At 31.6% G+C, this 20646-nt stretch overlaps 2 protein-coding genes across 6 annotated transcripts in view; one reads left to right on the plus strand and one right to left on the minus strand.

Annotated features, from left to right (window-relative positions):
- Positions 1-11244, minus strand: part of LOC111416930 (MAGUK p55 family member stardust) — a 49075-nt gene extending 37831 nt beyond the window's left edge. For 2 of the 5 annotated variants that reach the window (XM_023049055.2, XM_023049054.2), the window contains exons 1-5: positions 11135-11244; positions 10827-10909; positions 6289-6398; positions 6156-6213; positions 32-171 (exon numbers count right to left, since the gene is read on the minus strand). In XM_023049055.2, the coding sequence (XP_022904823.1) occupies positions 32-171; positions 6156-6213; positions 6289-6398; positions 10827-10909; positions 11135-11157 (414 nt within the window). In that variant the 5' untranslated portion in view covers positions 11158-11244. Of the gene's footprint in view, positions 1-31; positions 172-5487; positions 5781-6155; positions 6214-6288; positions 6399-10826; positions 10910-11134 lie in introns of those variants that run through there. The other 3 variants (XM_023049056.2, XM_071200308.1, XM_071200307.1) reach the window with 3 other exon arrangements.
- A 3669-nt stretch (positions 11245-14913) lies between these two features.
- On the plus strand, positions 14914-20646 carry LOC111416927 (mitochondrial disaggregase-like). Its single transcript, XM_023049050.2, has 6 exons — positions 14914-15319; positions 15363-15556; positions 15622-15848; positions 19381-19495; positions 19547-20241; positions 20296-20646. Exons 1-6 carry the CDS (start codon positions 15033-15035, stop codon positions 20605-20607), a joined length of 1830 nt encoding a protein of 609 aa, XP_022904818.1. The 5' UTR covers positions 14914-15032; the 3' UTR covers positions 20608-20646.

Genomic DNA, 20646 nt, shown 5'->3' on the forward strand with positions numbered 1-20646 from the left:
ATCATTCATTCAACGGGATGAAATTGTCTACCTGATGGGATAACTTGGTCATATCCACGGGGGTGACCCGTTTGAGGGCAGAAAGCCTTTCCAAACGTTCTCTCGCCTGCTGTTCCACTGCGATAACGAAGGCATCCTGCACGTTGCTTGAACACAGGTCGACATCTATCGCTGGAACAGGAAATGTGAGGAAGGAAGATGTAAAATTGAGGTCATTTTAAATTACTGCTAGGTAGTTAGGTGAAATTTAATTGAAAGTAGTTTAATAAAAAAAATTGATTAGGAAAATTAAAACATTAATAGTTTTAATCGATTGTGGTTGAAATTATTTTCTTTCTAAAGTTTAGAAATCGATATGCGGTGTTAAATTACCGAAGACTCACAAAGCACGCTGCTTTATAAAGGTATACACGAGAGACAGAATCCTTTCAAACTCACGTTGCGGGAGTTAAGGTTCCATTTCGTTCACATGCAACATGATGTCCACTTCCGTATTCTTTTTAACATTCATTTCAGCCAACATCCAAAGCGCTTATTTCCACAGAACCATAAATTATTTATGACGGAAACCGTACAAACTAGAAAATACCGTTCGTTTACGCTCAGCAATTATTACAACCAACGATCGCGTTCACGTCTACGATTTTAATTACTGGTTTTATGATGAATTCCTTCGCATTCCTGTAGAGTGTAGACAATCCAGCTGACTATTTATTGATCACATGTAAGGTTTTATCATAAATTCCATACTTAATATGGAACAAACATTTTTTATATAATTTTCTATAGAAGGCAACTCGTGTATAAGTGGCACGAAGTAAATACGTTACTAAATTAAAATCTGATTTAAGGTTACGGAATGGAAAACATTAAAGAATGTAATTGTTCTTAATAAAACCTACATTATAAACTGGGACTGGTTTAATACAGGTACGATTATAATGCAAGACAGGAAGAGAGTTATTATTGCATATTATGTCACTTTATTAGTATGTAGTGCTATTATGACTGTATGGAGGATAACTAACAGAGTATATAGCTTTGAAGAATCTTTATGTAATGGAGTCATAAACCAAGACATGAATATAATAATTTCAAAAAGTAACAAATTTAATTCTCAAATTCTTGTATTTTTCTCGATATTGACGCATCTAAGAACAAAAATGCATGAGAGCAATATTGTTGAGAATAAAATTTGCTACAACTTTTGTTCTAAAAGTTTTTTTATGAAATGCACCGATTCCTGAGTGTTACCATTAAGAATGTAAAAAAGTAACAAATTCATAAAATTTTCAAATTTTCGTATTTTCTCGATATTGACGCATCTAAGAACAAAAATGCAAGGGTGCAATATTGTTAAGAATAAAATTTGCTACAACTTTTGTTCTAAAAGTTTTTTTATGACAAGCTCCGATTCCCGAGTTTTACCATTAATAACTTGAAAAAGCAAAAAATTCCTCAAATTTCCAAATTTCGTATTTTTTTCGATATTGACGCATCTAAGAACAAAAATGTAAGAGAACAATATTGTTAAGAATAAAATTTGCTATAACTTTTGTTCTAAAAGTTTTTTGATGATATGCTCTGATTCCCGAGTGCTACCATTAATGACTTGAAAAAGCAACAAATTCCTGAAATTTTAAAATTTCGTATTTTTCTCGATATTGACACATCTAAAAACAAAAATGTAAGGGAGCAATATTGTTAACAATAAAATTTGCTACAGCTTTTGTTCTAAACGTTTTTTGATGATATGCTCCGATTCCCGAATGTTACCACTATTTGAAAAAACAACAAATTCATCAAATTATCATATTTTCGTATTTTTCTCGATATCGACGCATCTACGAGCAAAAATACAAGAGTGCAATATTGTTAAGAATAAAATTTGCTACAACTTTTGTTCTAAAAGTTTTTTGATGATATGCTCTGATTTCCAAATGTTACCACTACTTGAAAAAGCAACAAATTCATCAAATTTTCATATTTTCGTATTTTTCTCGATATTGACGCATCTACGAACAAAAGTGCAAGATAGTAATATTGTTAAGAACAATATTTGCTACAACTTTTGTTCTAAAAATATTCTTATGACATGCTCCGATTCCCGAGTGTTACCACTACTTGAAAAAGCAACAAATTCCTCAAATTTTCAAATTTCGTATTTTTCTCGATATTGACGCTTCTAAGAACAAAAATGCAAGAATGCAATATTGTTAACAATAAAATTTGCTACAGCTTTTGTTCTAAAAGTTTTTTGATAATATGCTCCGATTCCCGAATGTTATCACTACTTGAAAAAGCAACAAATTCATCAAATTCTCATTTTCGTATATTTCTCGATATTGACGCATCTAAGAACAAAAATGTAAGAGAGCAATATTGTTAACAATAAAATTTGCTACAGCTTTTATTCTAAAAGTTTTTTGATGATATCCTCCGATTCCCGAGTGTTACCACTACTTGAAAAAGCAACAAATTCATCAAATTATCATATTTTCGTATTTTTCTCGATATTGACGCATCTAAGAACAAAAATGTAAGAGAACAATATTGTTAAGAATAAAATTTGCTATAGCTTTTGTTCTAAAAGTTTTTTGATAATATGCTCCGATTCCCGAGTGTTACCACTACTTGGAAAACAACAAATTCATCAAATTTTCAAATTTTCTTATTTTTCTCGATATTGACGCATCTAAGAACAATAATGCAAGAGGGCAATATTGTTAACAATGAAATTTGCTACAACTTTTGTTCTAAATGTTCTTTTGTAATATGCTCCGATTCCCGAGTGCTACCATTAATAGCTTGAAGAAGCAACAAATTCGTAAATTTTCCATATTTTCTTATTTTTGTCGACATTGACGTATCTAAGAACAATAATGCAAGAGGGCAATATTGTTAAGAATAAAATTTGCTACAACTTTTGTTCTAAAAGTTCTTTTGTAATATGCTCCGATTCCCGAGTACTACCATTAACAGCTTGAAGAAGCAACAAATTCGTAAAATTTCCATATTTTCGTATTTTTCTCGATATTGACGCATCTAAAAGGAAAAATGCAAGAGAGCAATATTGTTAAGAATAAAATTTGCTACAACTTTTGTTCTAAAAGTGTTTTTATGGCATGCTCCGATTCTCAAGTGCTACCATTAATATCTTCAGAAAGCAACAAATTCATCAAATTTTCAAATTTCGTATTTTTCTCGATATTGACGCATCAAAGAACAAAAATGTAAGAGAGCAATATTGTTAATAATAAAATTTACTACAACTTTTGTTCTAAACGTTTTTTTATGACTAGCTCCAATTCCCGAGAAATTCGTCAAATTTTCGTGTTTTTCTCGATATTGACGCATCTAAGAGGAAAGGTGCAATAGAGCAATATTGTTAAGAATATAGTTTGCTACATCTTTGTTCTAACAGTTGTTTTGATAAGATAAATGGAAATTTATTACTAGATTTTTTTCATATTTTAAAACTGGGGTCTTAACTCTAGACGAAAATAGACAAGAATTAGTTACTCTAATATCGTTTCACCATGACAAGATGAGACGAGATTTAACGTTAATCTCGTCGCGTAATCTGGCAAAGACGAAACGAAACAGGACTACTCGCGATCTTGACGGCACCACTGGCATCGACCTCCCCTTCACATTCACCGTTCCACCACAACCGCACTAAATTATTTCCCCCAACGTTAGATTGATGAAAGATAAGTTTTAAAGGTACATCCACTGAATCGATCTTCTTCGAGAATATAAAGCAAGCGTGTCTAAACTGTTGCACGAAAAAAATTATAGTTCAAAAATAGTTGGCGGAAAAATTTTACAGCAGATAATCAAAGATAGCAAAAATTGCTGCCAGAAACTATTCCAGATGAATGGCAGAAAATAACTGTTTAACATGCTAATGGACAGTATAATCAAGGGCCTAGATGGAGTAAATGAAGAACAACAATAAAGATTTTGTACTATGCAAATGACGCAAAATCGTCTATTAGGTGCACAGTTGTAGTGCAAAAGCAGATGTATTCCAATTTGACTATCTTGTTCATGTGGAATGAACATGTATCAAGAATGGGCAAAATATACGCAAAGACCGAAGCAGAACTAGAAACGAGAAGGTTAAATAACTGGTAGAGAATATTTGATTGAAGATCATCAGAGTTGTTAATGATTTTTAAATTGCGTTCCATAAACTAATTGACAATGAATAAACATATATTATATGTTTAATTTTGTATAAATCAGATTGACAATGACTGAATTACATCCTATAATCTTTCGTACTATCTAAATTGTTAAAGTTTCCGGTTTAGAAACACTAATTCTCCATAAAAATTTCAAAGATACTTATTGTTCATGTGATTTATACATATTGGCTTGAGGACTTGATACGTCCGAGTTAGAAAGATTGATTGATGCGGACATAATGAGTGTGTATAGCAATAACAACAATTTAATCTCTTTGGAGAAAGCGTTCCAGAAAGCGCGTATAACGTTGGCGGAAATCGTTTCGTTCCCTTTTTCGCAATGGGCATATGGGCAATCTACAAACACTGCTGGATGAATGATAGTATGGTACAGTTAGGCCATGCTGGGCGTGGGTCAGCGACCTCTCCACCATAGCGGCTTTAAGCAGATCAGTTGCGGAGGAACGCCCATTTGAAGGAATGCTCAGGGGTCAACAAAGTAACAAAGTTTAAATGTCAATTTGATTAAAAATTGAAGTTTTAGACGCGAAATTATAGCATAGTAATAATCGAGTCATAACCATAATAAACACATAATTAAAGTTTTTACTTCTTTTTTGATCGTTTAATATGGTTGGGTTCTAAAATGGATTTAAGTGCGAGAGAGATTCCAAAGTAACAGACCGAAAGAACCTTGGGAGAAACACATCCAGCAGTCTATGGCTTCTTTCCACACCACAAAGCTAGTTAGCCTTGACTCCGGTTCCTGCGAGTTCAACAACTGGGTATGTTCCCGCTTGATCTTCGGCTATAAATCCCACATTGGGTTTCTCTTTCGCGAAAATTTCTGGGCGGGACCTTAAAACATTTGATTTCATTTTAAATTGAGTTCGTATTGATTCTTTTATCGGTTTTGCGATTATTTATCGCAACTCGACACGTTTGTTATTTAAAGAGTGTTGTAATACAATACGTAAAATGTAAACCGCCCAATGGTATTTCGAAATAACTCGGCTGTGGGTTCCGAAAAAATTTATACTTGTGTTGGTTGTTATCGAGCGATAATGATTAATATTTTGAGTCATAAGTGTTTATTAAGGAAATAATAATAAAATCGAAACTTCCTGTTTTCAAAATACAAAATTATTAAATTTTAACGTCGAAGTTGTTTCGCAATGTATTCTAATCCAATATAATTAATGCGCTTAGTGCTCGGTATAAAAACTTTCTACGCCGCTTACATTTTTAAATACTAAAACCTATCAAGTATTTTCCAAACTTTTTTCAAACTGACCTTACAAAATAAAACAATAGATGACCTCGACCAATTTAAATCCTTATTTTTTAGATTGCACTCAAAACCAAAAAAAAATAAAACCTTTCAACGCACGTCAAGTTTGAATTGTAAAAGAAAATCCAATATGCGAACTGAATCCGGGTCGACTTCCGATTCGTGTAAAATATCCGGGAAATTCACTTAAGTTCACTGAAAATTCGCGACGCACCGACCGGAAATTGTTTTATGTAAAATCGCACTCTTCACGACAACGCGAAGATAAATCCAACAACAAAAGGCGCCGGCAAATTAGGACTTCAAAAAACGGGAGTCTCTCTAAAAACGCGTGTGTTTGTGTCGTTTTCTGAACGCAACCAGCAGCAGCAGGCCAGATCAGAAACCACCAGGTACGGCATGCACCTGAATGACGTATACCGAACTAACGCGAATTTACACGAACTCGTTTTTGGTCGCCCGCAGGAATGCAGGAAGACAATGAAAATTACCCATTCTGACCTGGATATAGAGAAGAAGCAGCATGTTTTGTGAGATACTCGAGTGTGTGTGGAGAACCCAATTACGGCATTAGTTTTGCATTTTTTCGTGTGTGTAAAAGGGAAAGTTTATGATTTAGAACATAAAAAAGGATTTAATTGTTAAAATAATTATTGTAATAGAAAGCTTACGTTTGATTCCTCCGCTTTTTCTTTTTACACGCAAACATATCGTTCGAGATCTTATGCACTGGAAAGAATGGAAGAAAAATATTAGAAAAAAAGTAAAATTGATTGGAGATTTTTGAAGAATGAAAGATTTTACCTGATGAATGTGGCTAATAACTTCTGTATGAGTAGCGTCCTCTAGTGTTCGACCGTTCACTTCTAAGATTTCATCTGCTATTTCTAAGTTATCTTTATCAGCAGGAGAACCTATAACAAAAGAAACATAAATTGTAATCAAATTAATATTAAAATCAAATCTTAAATTATTATTAACGTTTATTTATAGAAAAATATTTAAAATGTTGTTAATTATTCCATATATCCCATTATCCCATATGTGTTATGGGTTTTTATTGATCTCTGAGGCAACCCGAGTACTCAATCAGTTCAAACTAATTGGGATATGATAGACTAATAGAAAGATATAACTGCTTTTTACAAGGTTTTGATCAATACTCCCATCTGGATAGTCTGGGTGTTGCGGTGCTTATAGATACATTTCTACTTTTCTTGGGTGCATTAAAGTTCATTAGGTTCACTAAGGTGCATTCCAGAAAGGAATGACAAATGTTTACCTTCTCAGATTGCTTCTAGGAACAATACAGGGCTAGTGAAAACAGTAATGGTAAGAGTAATGGAACGTTGTAGTGACGTTTCATCAATTTTTGTCACAATATCTGAATTACTGCATTATGAAAAATCTTTAAAGATAAAGAATTTGCTGGAGAGTATTTTGCTCGATATTGACGCATCTAAGAAGAAAAGTACAAGAGAGGAATATTGTTAAGAATAAAATTTGCTACAAATTTTATTCTAAAAGTTTTTTTGTAATATGCTCCGATTCCCGAGTACTACCATTAATAGCTTGAAGAAGCAAATTCGTAAAATTTCCATATTTTCGTATTTTTCTCGATATTGAAGTATCTAACAGAAAAAGTGCAAGAGAGCAATATTGTTAAGAATAAAATTTACTACAAGTTTTGTTCTAATAGTTCTTTTGTAATATGCTCCGATTCCAGAATGCTACCACCACTTGAAAAAGCAACAAATTCATAAAATTTTCAAATTATCTTATTTTTCTCGATATTGATGCATCTAAGAATAACAAAGCAAGAGGGCAATATTATTAAAAATATAATTTGCTACAACTTTTGTTCTAAAAGTTCTTTTGTAATATGCACCGATTCTCGAGTGCTACCACCACTTGAAGAAGCAACAAATTCATAAAATTTTCAAATTTTCTTATTTTTCTCGATATTGACGCATCTGAGAACAATAATGTCATAGGGCAATATTGTTAAGAATAAAATTTGCTACAACTTTTGTTCTAACAGTTCTTTTGTAATATGCTCCGATTCCCGAGTGCTACCACCACTTGAAGAAGCAACAAATTCATAAAATTTTCAAATTTTCTTATTTTTCTCGATATTGACGCATCTGAGAACAATAATGCAAGAGGGCAATATTGTTAAGAATAAAATTTGCTACAACTTTTGTTCTAAAAGTTCTTTTGTAATATGCACCGATTCCCGAGTGCTACCATTAATAGATTGAAGAAGCAACAAATTCGTGAAGTTTTCAAGTTTTCTTATTTTTCTCGATCTTGACGAATCTAAGAACAATAATGCAAGAGGGCAATATTGTTAAGAATAAAATTTGCAACAACTTTTGTTCTAAAAGTTCTTCTGTAATATGCTCCGATTCCCGAGTGCTACTATTAATAGCTTGAAGAAGCAACAAATTCGTAAAATTTCCATATTTTCATATTTTTCTCGATATTGACGCATCTAAAAGGAAAAGTACAAGAGAGCAATATTATTAAGAATAAAATTTGCTACCACTTTTGTTGTAACAGTCCTTATGTAATATGCTCCAATTCCCGAGTGCTACCACCACTTAAAGAAGCAACAAATTCATGAAATTTTCAGATTTTCTTATTTTTCTCGATATTGACGCATCTAAGAACAACAATGCAAGAGGGCAATATTGTTAAGAATAAAATTTGTTACAACTTTTGTTCTAAAAGTTTTTTTATAATAAGCTTCGATTCTCGAGTGCTGTCACCATTTGAAAAAGCAACAAATTCATGAAATTTTCAAATTTTCTTATTTTTCTCGATATTGACGCATCTAAGAACAACAATGCAAGAGGGCAATATTATTAAAAATATAATTTGCTACAACTTTTGTTCTAAAAGTTCTTTTGTAATATGCACCGATTCTCGAGTGCTACCACCACTTGAAGAAGCAACAAATTCATAAAATTTTCAAATTTTCTTATTTTTCTCGATATTGACGCATCTGAGAACAATAATGTCATAGGGCAATATTGTTAAGAATAAAATTTGCTACAACTTTTGTTCTAACAGTTCTTTTGTAGTATGCTCCGATTCCCGAGTGCTACCACCACTTGAAGAAGCAACAAATTCATAAAATTTTCAAATTTTCTTATTTTTCTCGATATTGACGCATCTGAGAACAATAATGCAAGAGGGCAATATTGTTACGAATAAAATTTGCTACAACTTTTGTTCTAAAAGTTCTTTTGTAATATGCACCGATTCCCGAGTGCTACCATTAATAGATTGAAGAAGCAACAAATTCGTGAAGTTTTCAAGTTTTCTTATTTTTCTCGATCTTGACGAATCTAAGAACAATAATGCAAGAGGGCAATATTGTTAAGAATAAAATTTGCAACAACTTTTGTTCTAAAAGTTCTTCTGTAATATGCTCCGATTCCCGAGTGCTACTATTAATAGCTTGAAGAAGCAACAAATTCGTAAAATTTCCATATTTTCATATTTTTCTCGATATTGACGCATCTAAAAGGAAAAGTACAAGAGAGCAATATTATTAAGAATAAAATTTGCTACCACTTTTGTTGTAACAGTCCTTATGTAATATGCTCCAATTCCCGAGTGCTACCACCACTTAAAGAAGCAACAAATTCATGAAATTTTCAGATTTTCTTATTTTTCTCGATATTGACGCATCTAAGAACAACAATGCAAGAGGGCAATATTGTTAAGAATAAAATTTGCTACAACTTTTGTTCTAAAAGTTTTTTTATAATAAGCTTCGATTCTCGAGTGCTGTCACCATTTGAAAAAGCAACAAATTCATGAAATTTTCAAATTTTCTTATTTTTCTCGATATTGACGCATCTAAGAACAACAATGCAAGAGGGCAATATTGTTAAGAATAAAATTTGCTACAACTTTTGTTCTAAAAGTTCATTTGTAATATGCTCCGATTCCCGAGTGCTACCATTAATAGCTTGAAGAAGCTACAAATTCGTAAATTTTCCATATTTTCTTATTTTTCTCGATATTGACGTATCTAAGAACAATAATGCAAGAGGGCGATATTGTTAAGAATAAAATTTGCTACAACTTTTGTTCTAAAAGTTCTTCTGTAATATGCTCCGATTCCCGAGTACTACCATTAATAGCTTGAAGAAGCAACAAATTCGTAAATTTTCCATATTTTCTTATTTTTCTCGATATTGACGTATCTAAGAACAATAATGCAAGAGGGCGATATTGTTAAGAATAAAATTTGCTACAACTTTTGTTCTAAAAGTTCTTCTGTAATATGCTCCGATTCCCGAGTACTACCATTAATAGCTTGAAGAAGCAACAAATTCGTAAAATTTTCATATTTTCGTATTTTTCTCGATATTGACGCATTTAACATGAAAAGTGCAAGGGAGCAATATTATTAAAAATATAATTTGCTACAACTTTTGTTCTAAAAGTTCTTTTTGTAATATGCTCCGATTCCCGAATGCTACCACCACTTGAAGAAGCAACAAATTCATGAAATTTTCAAATTTTCTTATTTTTCTCGATATTGACGCATCTAAGAACAATAATGCAAGAGCGCAATATTGTTAAGAAAGAAATTTGCTACAACTTTTGTTCTAAAAGTTCATTTGTAATATACTCCGATTCCCGAGTGCTGCCATTAATAGCTTGAAGAAGCTACAAATTCGTAAATTTTCCATATTTTCTTTTCTAAAAGCGATAAACAAAAAAATAATGCATATGATTTATTTGACATTTGGCCGGCATAGGATGGAATTATCTAAAAATTAACAAGAGGTGCAAGAAGTGGACCATTTTCATTTGTAACTCATAATGTTGTTACGGATAGAATGTAAAATACATAGATTGCATCCAAATTAAAAGATTCATTTCAATTCAGATAAAATCTTTATGAATTGGACAACATTAACTAATTCTGCAAAGTTTAAAAGTAAAATTTTGAATTCCTCTTCATTTTCTAAGTACTATACATGAAATATATTGTAAAGTTATCGTAATATTACACGCAATATTTCCTGTTGACAGTGTAACGGATTTTCTTTGTCTTAAAACGTGTACAAAGCGATGTCTGCGACGTCGTCTACCGTTTGTAATGGCTTCGACAGCTCAATGCAGCCTGCCGCTTGTTATTTGAACCGACTCCGGCATCTCCTTTCCTGATGGTGTTCTCAAAAGCTTTTTGTTTTGAGCTTTTCAACGGACGAGCTTTTAACAATTGAGATGTCGCGGCGAATACCACGGATACCACGACGTTTTTATCGTACTTTTCTATTATTTAATTATTTTCGCCAACAATTTTTAATACTTACCATATAATTTGATTTTTTTATCCTTCGTTTCAGCTAAAATTATTACATATCCACCCAAATCTACCATGTTTTGTAACGAATCCCTGTAACAAAATTAAAAATTAAATTAATAACTGATGTTAAACTCAAAGTTATATAGTAAGGTAATTAAAGAGAATTGTAAAAAACGATTACTGCAGTGAATACGAAGTTTAATAGTTATGGCTCTTTTTGCCTTGGGGTAAAGTAATCAATTTTTTTTTGTTAAATTAAATTTGGAATTAGTACTTTTTTGAAATCGTTTTTTGTATTTGTAAATAAATACTTACTTTGGGCTGGTATTTGGATACATCCCCTAACAGGAAGAACCACAACAATCACAACCTGTTCCTCTAACTCTACTTTGTTAGATAACAGTTACGCAATTTGCTTTGGTTAGAATTCGAAATAAATAGTTGGTTGTTAAACTACATTTTCATCTCATTTTGTTTATTTACTAATCTAAACAGATTTCATTTAAAAATTCTTAATATTCATAAGAATTATTTAATTTTTTTTGAAATTTTTTTGAAATCTCGTTTAATAAAATTGTGATTCTTTCGAAGATGAATCAAAAGACATCGTCTTATCTCGTCCACCATCACTGGACGTAGCCATGGCCTTTTGCACTACCGCCACCAACGGTTAGTTTTTCACGAAGAAACGTACCGGAAGGGAGTTAGCGAGTGACCCCGCGGTATTTATTTCAAGTGGAGGAGGCGGTTGTTTCGACTGCGGCCGCGAGTTTGCCATCGTGTCATCCGCGGAAAAGAAGCGCGCACGAACACGTTCCGGGGCCTTGTGACGGGATTGTGATGAGGGGCGGTAGCGTGTGTCAAATCGATAAGGGAGCACAGCATCCGCCTGGAGCGGGCACGGCGAACGGGGGGCGCCCTAATTCTGTGGGGATGCGTTGCGAGTGCGCTACTAACGCAACTGCGCAAAACCATCCCCAACATTTATTTTTGTTGAAAAGTGTCTTTTCATTCTAAAAGTTAACTAGTTAACTATAATAGGATTTTCTTTTTAATTCCTAAACTTTTACTATAGGCATTTGTATATTTAGGATTAAAATAATAAAGGAACTGTTTGAAGATATAGATATGCACAGCAGTTTTCGTTTATCTACTGTGTTTCTTACTTTTTTAGTTACTATGTATCTTGTATAAACGCCCCTTGAATACTATTAACTTATTTTGTCTTTGATAAATGATCTAAAGTTGTTTCCAATCGATTAGCACCGTTTTGACACACACCAATTAGCTTTTCTTATTTCTTGCTATCTACTACATTCTTTCAGAAAGCTTCAAAACACTTTTTTTACATTTTATTATACTCTCCAAGTGTTCTAAAGATGTTTTTAGCCGATTAAAACCATTTAGACGCACTCCAAGCATATTTTCCCATACTCTACAATCTTTAAATTTTCTGGAAAACGCCTCCTTTATTACTATTAACTTATTTTGTCTTTGTCAAATGATCTAAAGTTAATTCCAATCGATTAGCACCGTTTTGACACACACCAATTAGCTTTTTCTATTGCCCGTTATCTATTAAATTCTTTCAAAAAACTTCAAAACATTTCTTTAATATTTTTTTATTCTCTCTAAGTATTTTAAAGATATTTTTAGCCGATTAAAATTATTTAGATTCGCCTCAAGCAAATTTTCCCATATTCTAAAATCTTTAAATTTGCTAGAAAACTCCCCCTTTAATAGTGTCCACTTATTTTGTCTTTGTTAAATGATCAAAAGTTGTTTCCAATCGATTAGCACCATTTTGACACACACCAATTAGCTTTTTCTATTTCTCGCTATCCATTAACTTCTTTCAAAAAGCTTCAAAACACTTTTTTTACATTCTTTTATTCTCTCCAAGTGTTCTAAAGATGTATTTAGCCGATTGAAACCATTTAGACGCACTCCAAGCACATTTTCCCATACTCTAAAATCCATAAATTTTCTGGAAAACGCCTCCTTTATTGCTATTAACTTATTTTGTCTTTGTCAAATGACCCAAAGTTATTTCCAATCGATTAGCACCGTTTTGACACACACCAATTAGCTATTTCTATTTCCCGATACCTACTAAATTCTTTCAAAAAACTTCAAAACAATATTTTACCATTTTTTTATCCCCTCTAAGTCTTCTAAAGATGTTTTTGGCCGATTAAAACCATTTAGATTCACCCCAAGCAAATTTTCCCATATTTTAAAATCTTAAAATTTCCTAAAAAACGTTCCCTTTAACAGTATTAACTTATTTTGTCTTTCTCAAATGATCTAAAGTTAATTCCAATCGATTAGCACCGTTTTGACACACACCAATTAGCTTTTTCTATTTCCCGCAATCTACTAAATTCTTTCAAAGAACTTCAAAACACTTTTTTAACATTTTTTTATCCTCTCCAAGTATTCTAAAGATGTTTTAGGCCGATTAAAGCTATTTAGATTCACCCCAAGCAAGTTTTTCCACACTCTAAAACCTTTAAATTTTCTAGAAGACGCCCCCTTTAATAGTATTAACTTAATTTGTCTTTTACAAATGATCTAAAGTTGTTTCCAATCGATTAGCACCGTTTTGACACACACCAATTTGCTTTTTCCATTTCTCGCTATCTATTAAATTCTTTCAGAAAGCTTCAAAACACTTTTTTAACATTTTTTTATACTATCCAAGTGTTCTAAAGATGTTTTTGGCCGATTAATACCATTTAGATGCACCCCAAGCACATTTTTCCATACTCTAAAATCTTTAAATTTTCTGGAAAACGCCTCCTTTATTACTATTAACTTATTTTGCCTTTGTCAAATGATCTAAAGTTGTTTTCCAATCGATTAGCACCGTTTTGACACACTCCAATTAGCTTTTTCTATTTCCTGCTATCTATTAAATTCTTTCAAAAAACTTCAAAACATTTTTTTCACATTGTTTTATCCTCTCTGAGAATTTTTAAGACGTTTTTGGCAGATTAAAACTATTTAAATTCACCCCAAGCAAATTTTTCCATATTCTATAGACTTAAAATTTTCTGGAAAATGCCTCCTTTATTACTATTAACTTATTTTGTCTTTATCAAATGATTTAAAGTTGTTTCCAATCGATTAGCACCGTTTTGACACACACCAATTAGCTTTTTCTATTTCCCGCTATCTATTAAATTCTTTCAAAAAACTTTAAAACAATTTTTTACCATTGTTTGATCCCTTCTTAGTCTTCTAAAGATGTTTTTGGCCGATTAAAACTATTTAAATTCACCCCAAGCAAATTTTCCCATATTCTATAGACTTTAAATTTTCTGGAAAATGCCCCATTCAATACTATTAACTTATTTTGTCTTTATCAAATTGTCTAAAGTTGTTTCCAATCGATTAGCACCGTTTTGACACACACCAATAAGCTTTTTCTAATTCCCAATAGTTGCTAAATACTTTCAAAAATCAATTAAAACGAATTTTTTAATTATTTCAACCTCTTCAAGTATCCTGAAGATCTTTTTGATGAATCAGAACAATTTTGATTCACACCTATTAACTTTTTCCATATTATAAAGTTCTGGAAAATATCCCTATAATATTGTAAGCTAGTTTTGACTTTGTCAAAAAGCTTAAAATTGTTTCAAATCAATTCGTTTTATTGTGACGCATCAAACACCAATCAACCTTTCCTATTTCTTGATATATTTGAATTTTATCTGATTATTTGGGCAGATGTGAAACAAAATGATAATTAATAAATAAAATTGTTTTAAAACTTGTTATTAAATGTGATAAAACATTAATGTTGAATGTTTTAAATAAATATTTAGAAAAAACATATACACATACAGTTTTATTTAAAATTAGCGCCAATAAAGTATTTCCAATATGGCGACAATAACGTGTCGATAATATAGATATCATCATAAAATTAATGAATTGTTGAAACTAAATTTGTAGAAAAGTCAAATTTAACAATTAAATTAAATAATATTACTATAATTACAACATCTCATTAATATTTTTGAATATATAATCGTTTAAAATTTTTAAATTGTTAATAAAATAGATATCTACTTCAAAGTGTTTCTAATGTCAAAATTGGTCAAAATGTCAAAACAAAACCTAACCTAGTCATTCAAACCATTTCCAAAAATTAATAAGATCTCTTGGTATAATCAAATAGTTAAATGTTCTTGAAGGGTTAAGTATGTTTCACGCGAGACGGTACATCAGGTTAAGCGCGTATTTCTTAAATCGACACCTATCATACCATTATTCTAATGAAATTGGAACAAACTTCAACATACCACCGATTCCTACTTACCATTATGAAAATTATAGAGATAAATCCAAAGAAAACCCTTGGTGGAAAACTCCTTCTCCGTATCTTTTCTCATTAGCGTTGGCCACCGTTTACTGTGACAGCAACAATAAGTTTAATGAAAAAAGATTTTTCCGGGCTGTCCAAAACGGCGAAGACATTGATTTAAAAAGGTAAATTTTAATTTATTATTACCCGATTATAATGATGTATTAGACTTTTAGCAAAACAGCAATTAAATGTTAACGTACGACATAAATTGGGATGGACTGCTCTTATGGTCGCCGCTGTTAACGGTCGAAGTGAAATTTGTAAGGTTTTATTAGAAAAAGGAGCCGACCCTAATTTAGGTGATATGTACATTAATGCTAGTAGAACAGCCGCTGAGAAAGGATTACACTCAATTGAAGGTGTGGATTCATTTCTTTTTTGTTAATTATTACTTAATATAGATTAAAAAAAATTTATTTTAAAGTATTAATGTCCCGTGATGAAGAATTTTCTGGAAAATTAAATAATCGAGCTACATTCCTTGGGTTTACTGCTTTGCATTATGCTGTTTTATCAGATCAAACTGAAATAGTTCGAATGTTATTAATGAATGGGGCGAATCCATTGATTGAAAATGATGCCGGGCACCGGCCTGCCCAATATGCTAATGATGAAGAAATTAAAAAACAATTACATGAATATACAGCTAAGGTATTTATTTATTTTTATTTTTCTTTATTGATTTAAGTTAAACTATACAGTTATTGGACAGTTAAGGGATTGTCTTAAATGATTTTCTCTTAAAAAATAGTGATGTAAACGCATATTTGCGTTTCTTATATAATTCCTCCACATATTTTACTTGAATGTAGTTACTTATCTGATTTTGTAGATAATACTGAAAGCACCAATTACATTTTTAATTATTTATTGCAAAAAGGTACAGTTATTGGGCACTTATAATAATGTTACAGTTATTGGGCATATGTTAGGGTCAGTTATGTCGTCAACAAAATTAAATTTACAGTTTCCTGTAAACTATAACTAAAAATTAGAAAATATATTTCTGATATTTGAAACAAATACATTTGTAAAACTATTTAATTTATATTTGTTTTACATTATTTCACATTTTTTATTAATATTTAATATTATTATTAAATGACTTAATAAATTATTGAAAGATGGCGCTCATATATATTTTTTTTTAATTCAAATAAACATAGCAACATTTGTTTGTATTCAAAAATTTTCTGACATCAAATTAAAAATCCTGTTTTTTAAGATGAAAAGTTTAGCATGGTAGAATGTTATATATATTATTAGAAAATGAAGTAAATTTTATATAAATTTTTAGTAGAATAATTTTTAGTTATACTACCGTAATTTACAGGAAACTGTAAATTTAATTTCTTTAACGATACCAAAAAAGAAGTTTATTTTTAGCTTTATTCTAAAACAATAAGAAATAGACCTATCTAACCACATATTTTTGTAATCAGAATAATAGAAATAACGAATTTAATAAGCGAATAATCAGTGGTTGTTTCCATTTAAAAAAACGAAAATTGTCATGATATCTCAAAATCTAAAACCGAAAATTTTTTTTTGATTACGTCAAGAATTTCTCTGTAAAAAAGTGTCCATATAATGTCTTAATTAAAATACTCCACTTATAATAATAACCAAGATAATTGCACTTGCTGATTTTACGATATTTTCAATTTTGGCCTCTAGGGGAAAAACAAAAGACGATAGCGCTTTGAGGTTTTTGGCATTAGCAGTTTCTCGAAAAACGAGATCATGACATATAAGCTACTTTTTGTCTAACTCTTATAGTTTCCGAGATAGCCTCATCATATAAAGTATCTATTTTTTCATCTTCATCCAATTTTCAAGTTGTATTTTGTCGCCTTTCTGTTATTTCTTGTCTTACTGATATTGCAAGGTTCATTATTAATGTTCTTATCCTAGCCAATTTTAAGTTGTTCAAGCTCGACTGTATTTAATAAGTCTTCATCACAGGAGTTCTAATAAAGTTCATTTTCTGAGTTCATCATCTCTTTGCTGTAACAATTATCTTAGCGTAGATAAGTATTGTCGTCATCAGGAATATGAATTCGATGAGATTTTGGAACGCATTTCTTAATCTGTAATACAATCTTCTTCTCGTGCATTTCCTGAAAATTTAACCCCAATTGCAGGTTCCAAAATTGGTACAAATGTAATTTTGGTGATTACTTCACCTGAATGCATGTGATACCAGTTTGGACTTCTATCCTTTTGCACTCTGCCATTTACCCAAACTCAACCTGAAGATTATCTATGAAAAAATCCGAAAAAACATCTCTCATTCTTTTTTTTTCCTACAAATGCAGATGAAGTAGCAACCATAATAAAATCATTCCAAGGCAAAGACACAGAGGATGTGTATGGAATCAGTATCTCTTTTGAAAGAAACCGTAAACATCATAAAAAATTAGAGAGAGTGTGTTTCTACCCTATTATTATTCTACCAGGTTTTCTAAAATTTTCGAAAAAATCACGGTACTCCGAATAATAAACTTTTTGGAGCAATATGGGTTTAGGAAAGCTAAATCAACGGTAAATTCCCTTCAGAGATTGATTGAATGGGTTTACGATCGTTTCGAATGTGAGGAAAACTGTCTAGCACACTTCCATGATACTTCAAAACCGTTTGACTCTATGGACCATGAGATCTTATTTCGAAAGCCTCTCTCAAATAGTGGAATGAAATCAATTGAAGAGCGATATAACATGTATTAAAATTGGAGTGCCTCAGGGTAGCATCTTAGGGCCTCAGTTCTATATTAAGATGTAATGTTCAAAAAATTTTGAATCGAATCAAAAATGAATTCAGAGGTATCGGTAAAGTAGGCGGCATCGAGCCTGCGACTTTAGAATAAAATAGAGTATTCCAGAAAGATGCAGAATGCCTCCCAAGGTTCCAAAATGCAACCTAAACGAAGCCAGAACAAACCCGATTTCACTAATCAAACGTTAACTTTGAGTTAACATCGTGAAAAATCAAAAAATAAGTCTTTTTTTCGAGACTCGATTAGTTATATTAATAAGAAATGTGTTTTATAAATGCATTATCCAAAGTTAACCGGCGATTAGTGCCCCGTTAACTGTAAATATTTAAGATAACCTTAATAACGGCAAATTAAGCGGAATGTTTAATTTAATACCACTTTTGGAACGCTTGATGATTAACGTTCGCTAAAAATTAATGTGACAATTGAATCAAAAATGAATTCAGAGTAACCGTAAAGGAGGCGGCATCGAGCCTGCGACTTTAGAATAAAATAGAGTATTCCAGAAAGATGCAGAATGCCTCCCAAGGTTCCAAAATGCAACCTAAACGAAGCCAGAACAAACCCGATTTCACTAATCAAACGTTAACTTTGAGTTAACATCGTGAAAAATCAAAAAATAAGTCTTTTTTTCGAGACTCGATTGGTTATATTAATAAGAAATGTGTTTTATAAATGCATTATCCAAAGTTAACCGGCGATTAGCGCCCCGTTAACTGTAAATATTTAAGCTAACCTTAATAACGGCAAATTAAGCGGAATGTTTAATTTAATACCACTTTTGGAACGCTTGATGATTAACGTTCGCTAAAAATTAATGTGACAATTGAATCAAAAATGAATTCAGAGTAACCGTAAAGGAGGCGGCATCGAGCCTGCGACTTTAAAATAAAATAGAGTATTTCAGAAAGATGCAGAATGCCTCCCAAGGTTCCAAAATGCAACCTAAACGAAGCCAGAACAAACCCGATTTCACTAATCAAACGTTAACTTTGAGTTAACATCGTGAAAAAACAAAAATAAGTTTTTTATCGAAGCTCGATTAGTTACATTAATAAGAAATGTGTTTTATAAATGCATTATCCAAAGTTAACCGGCGATTAGCGCTCCGTTAACTTTAAATATTAAAGCTAATCTTAATAACGGCAAACTAAGCGGAACGTTTAGTTTAATACCACGCCTAGTATTCACGCCTCAATATTTTTAGATTTATTTCGGATTATTAGATTTCGGTAACACCACAGCCATCTCATAATTTAGATATCAATCTATCACCAACAATCTTCTATGATACATAAACCTGCGCAAAGTTCTTGTTTCTGAAACGTAAATCTGTGCTGTCCATTAACTATCACTGTCTAATAATTGTATGGTTTACCCTAGTATTTATTATTTAATTTTAATAGTTTGAGGTGTTACAACGCGAAAAAGAATTAGAAGAACGACGACGATTTCCTCTTGAGGATCGTTTAAAACAGTTTATTGTCGGACAAGAAGGTGCGATAACAACAGTAGCAGCTAGTAAGTTTAGCCACTATTTGCTGTATAACAAATAAATATAATTATTTGTAGCTGTTCGTCGTAAAGAAAATGGTTGGGCAGACGATGATCATCCATTAGTATTCTTATTTCTCGGTTCTTCCGGAATTGGTAAAACTGAATTAGCTAAACAATTAGCTTCTTATATCCACAAAGAAAAGCTTCCTGGTTTTATAAGACTCGATATGTCCGAGTATCAAGAAAAACACGAAGTAGCTAAATTAATTGGAGCTCCTCCTGGTTATATCGGCCACGATGAAGGTGGCCAATTAACGAAAAAACTTAAAAAATGCCCGAACGCTGTTGTTTTATTCGACGAAGTCGATAAAGCCCACCCGGATGTTTTAACGGTTCTTTTACAACTTTTCGATGAAGGTAGATTAACTGACGGTCAAGGAAAAACGATAGAATGTAAAAATGCTATTTTTATAATGACTTCGAATTTGGCTAGCGATGAAATCGCTCATCACGGGATTGAATTAAGAGATGAAATCGAAAAGATTCGCACAGAAAGATTAATAAATAACATTGAAAGTGAAAAAACTTATAACGATAATATAGTTGTTAGTAGAAAATTTAAAGATCAAGTTGTTAAACCAATTTTGAAAAGGCATTTTAAAAGGGATGAATTTTTGGGGAGAATTAATGAAATTGTTTATTTTTTACCATTTTCTAGAAGTGAATTAATTCAGTTGGTCGAAAAAGAGTTGCAATTATGGGCGCAAAGAGTACGTTTTTAAATTTAAATTAAATATTAATTAATAAAAAATATTTTTTTTAAGGCAAAAGATAAACATAAAATCGATTTAATGTGGGATAGAAACGTTCAATCGACTTTAGCTGATGGTTATGATATTAATTATGGCGCAAGATCGATAAAATACGAAGTAGAACGACGAGTTGTTAATCAATTAGCGGCTGCTCACGAAAAAGGAATTATTTGTTCTGGATGTACTGTAAAAGTTTCCGCTATCTCTGTAGATCCAACAAAAACACCGATGATTCGATTAGCAGTTCGTCAACAAGGAGTTAATGATTATATGGAAATTGATAACAGTTTTAAACCGTTAAAAAATAAACGAGTTTTCTTTTAATTTCGTTTATTTAAAATAAATACAATTCATACACTCTGA

This window comes from Onthophagus taurus, chromosome 11, assembly GCF_036711975.1.
Source record: "Onthophagus taurus isolate NC chromosome 11, IU_Otau_3.0, whole genome shotgun sequence".
NCBI classification, from domain to species: domain Eukaryota; kingdom Metazoa; phylum Arthropoda; class Insecta; order Coleoptera; family Scarabaeidae; genus Onthophagus; species Onthophagus taurus.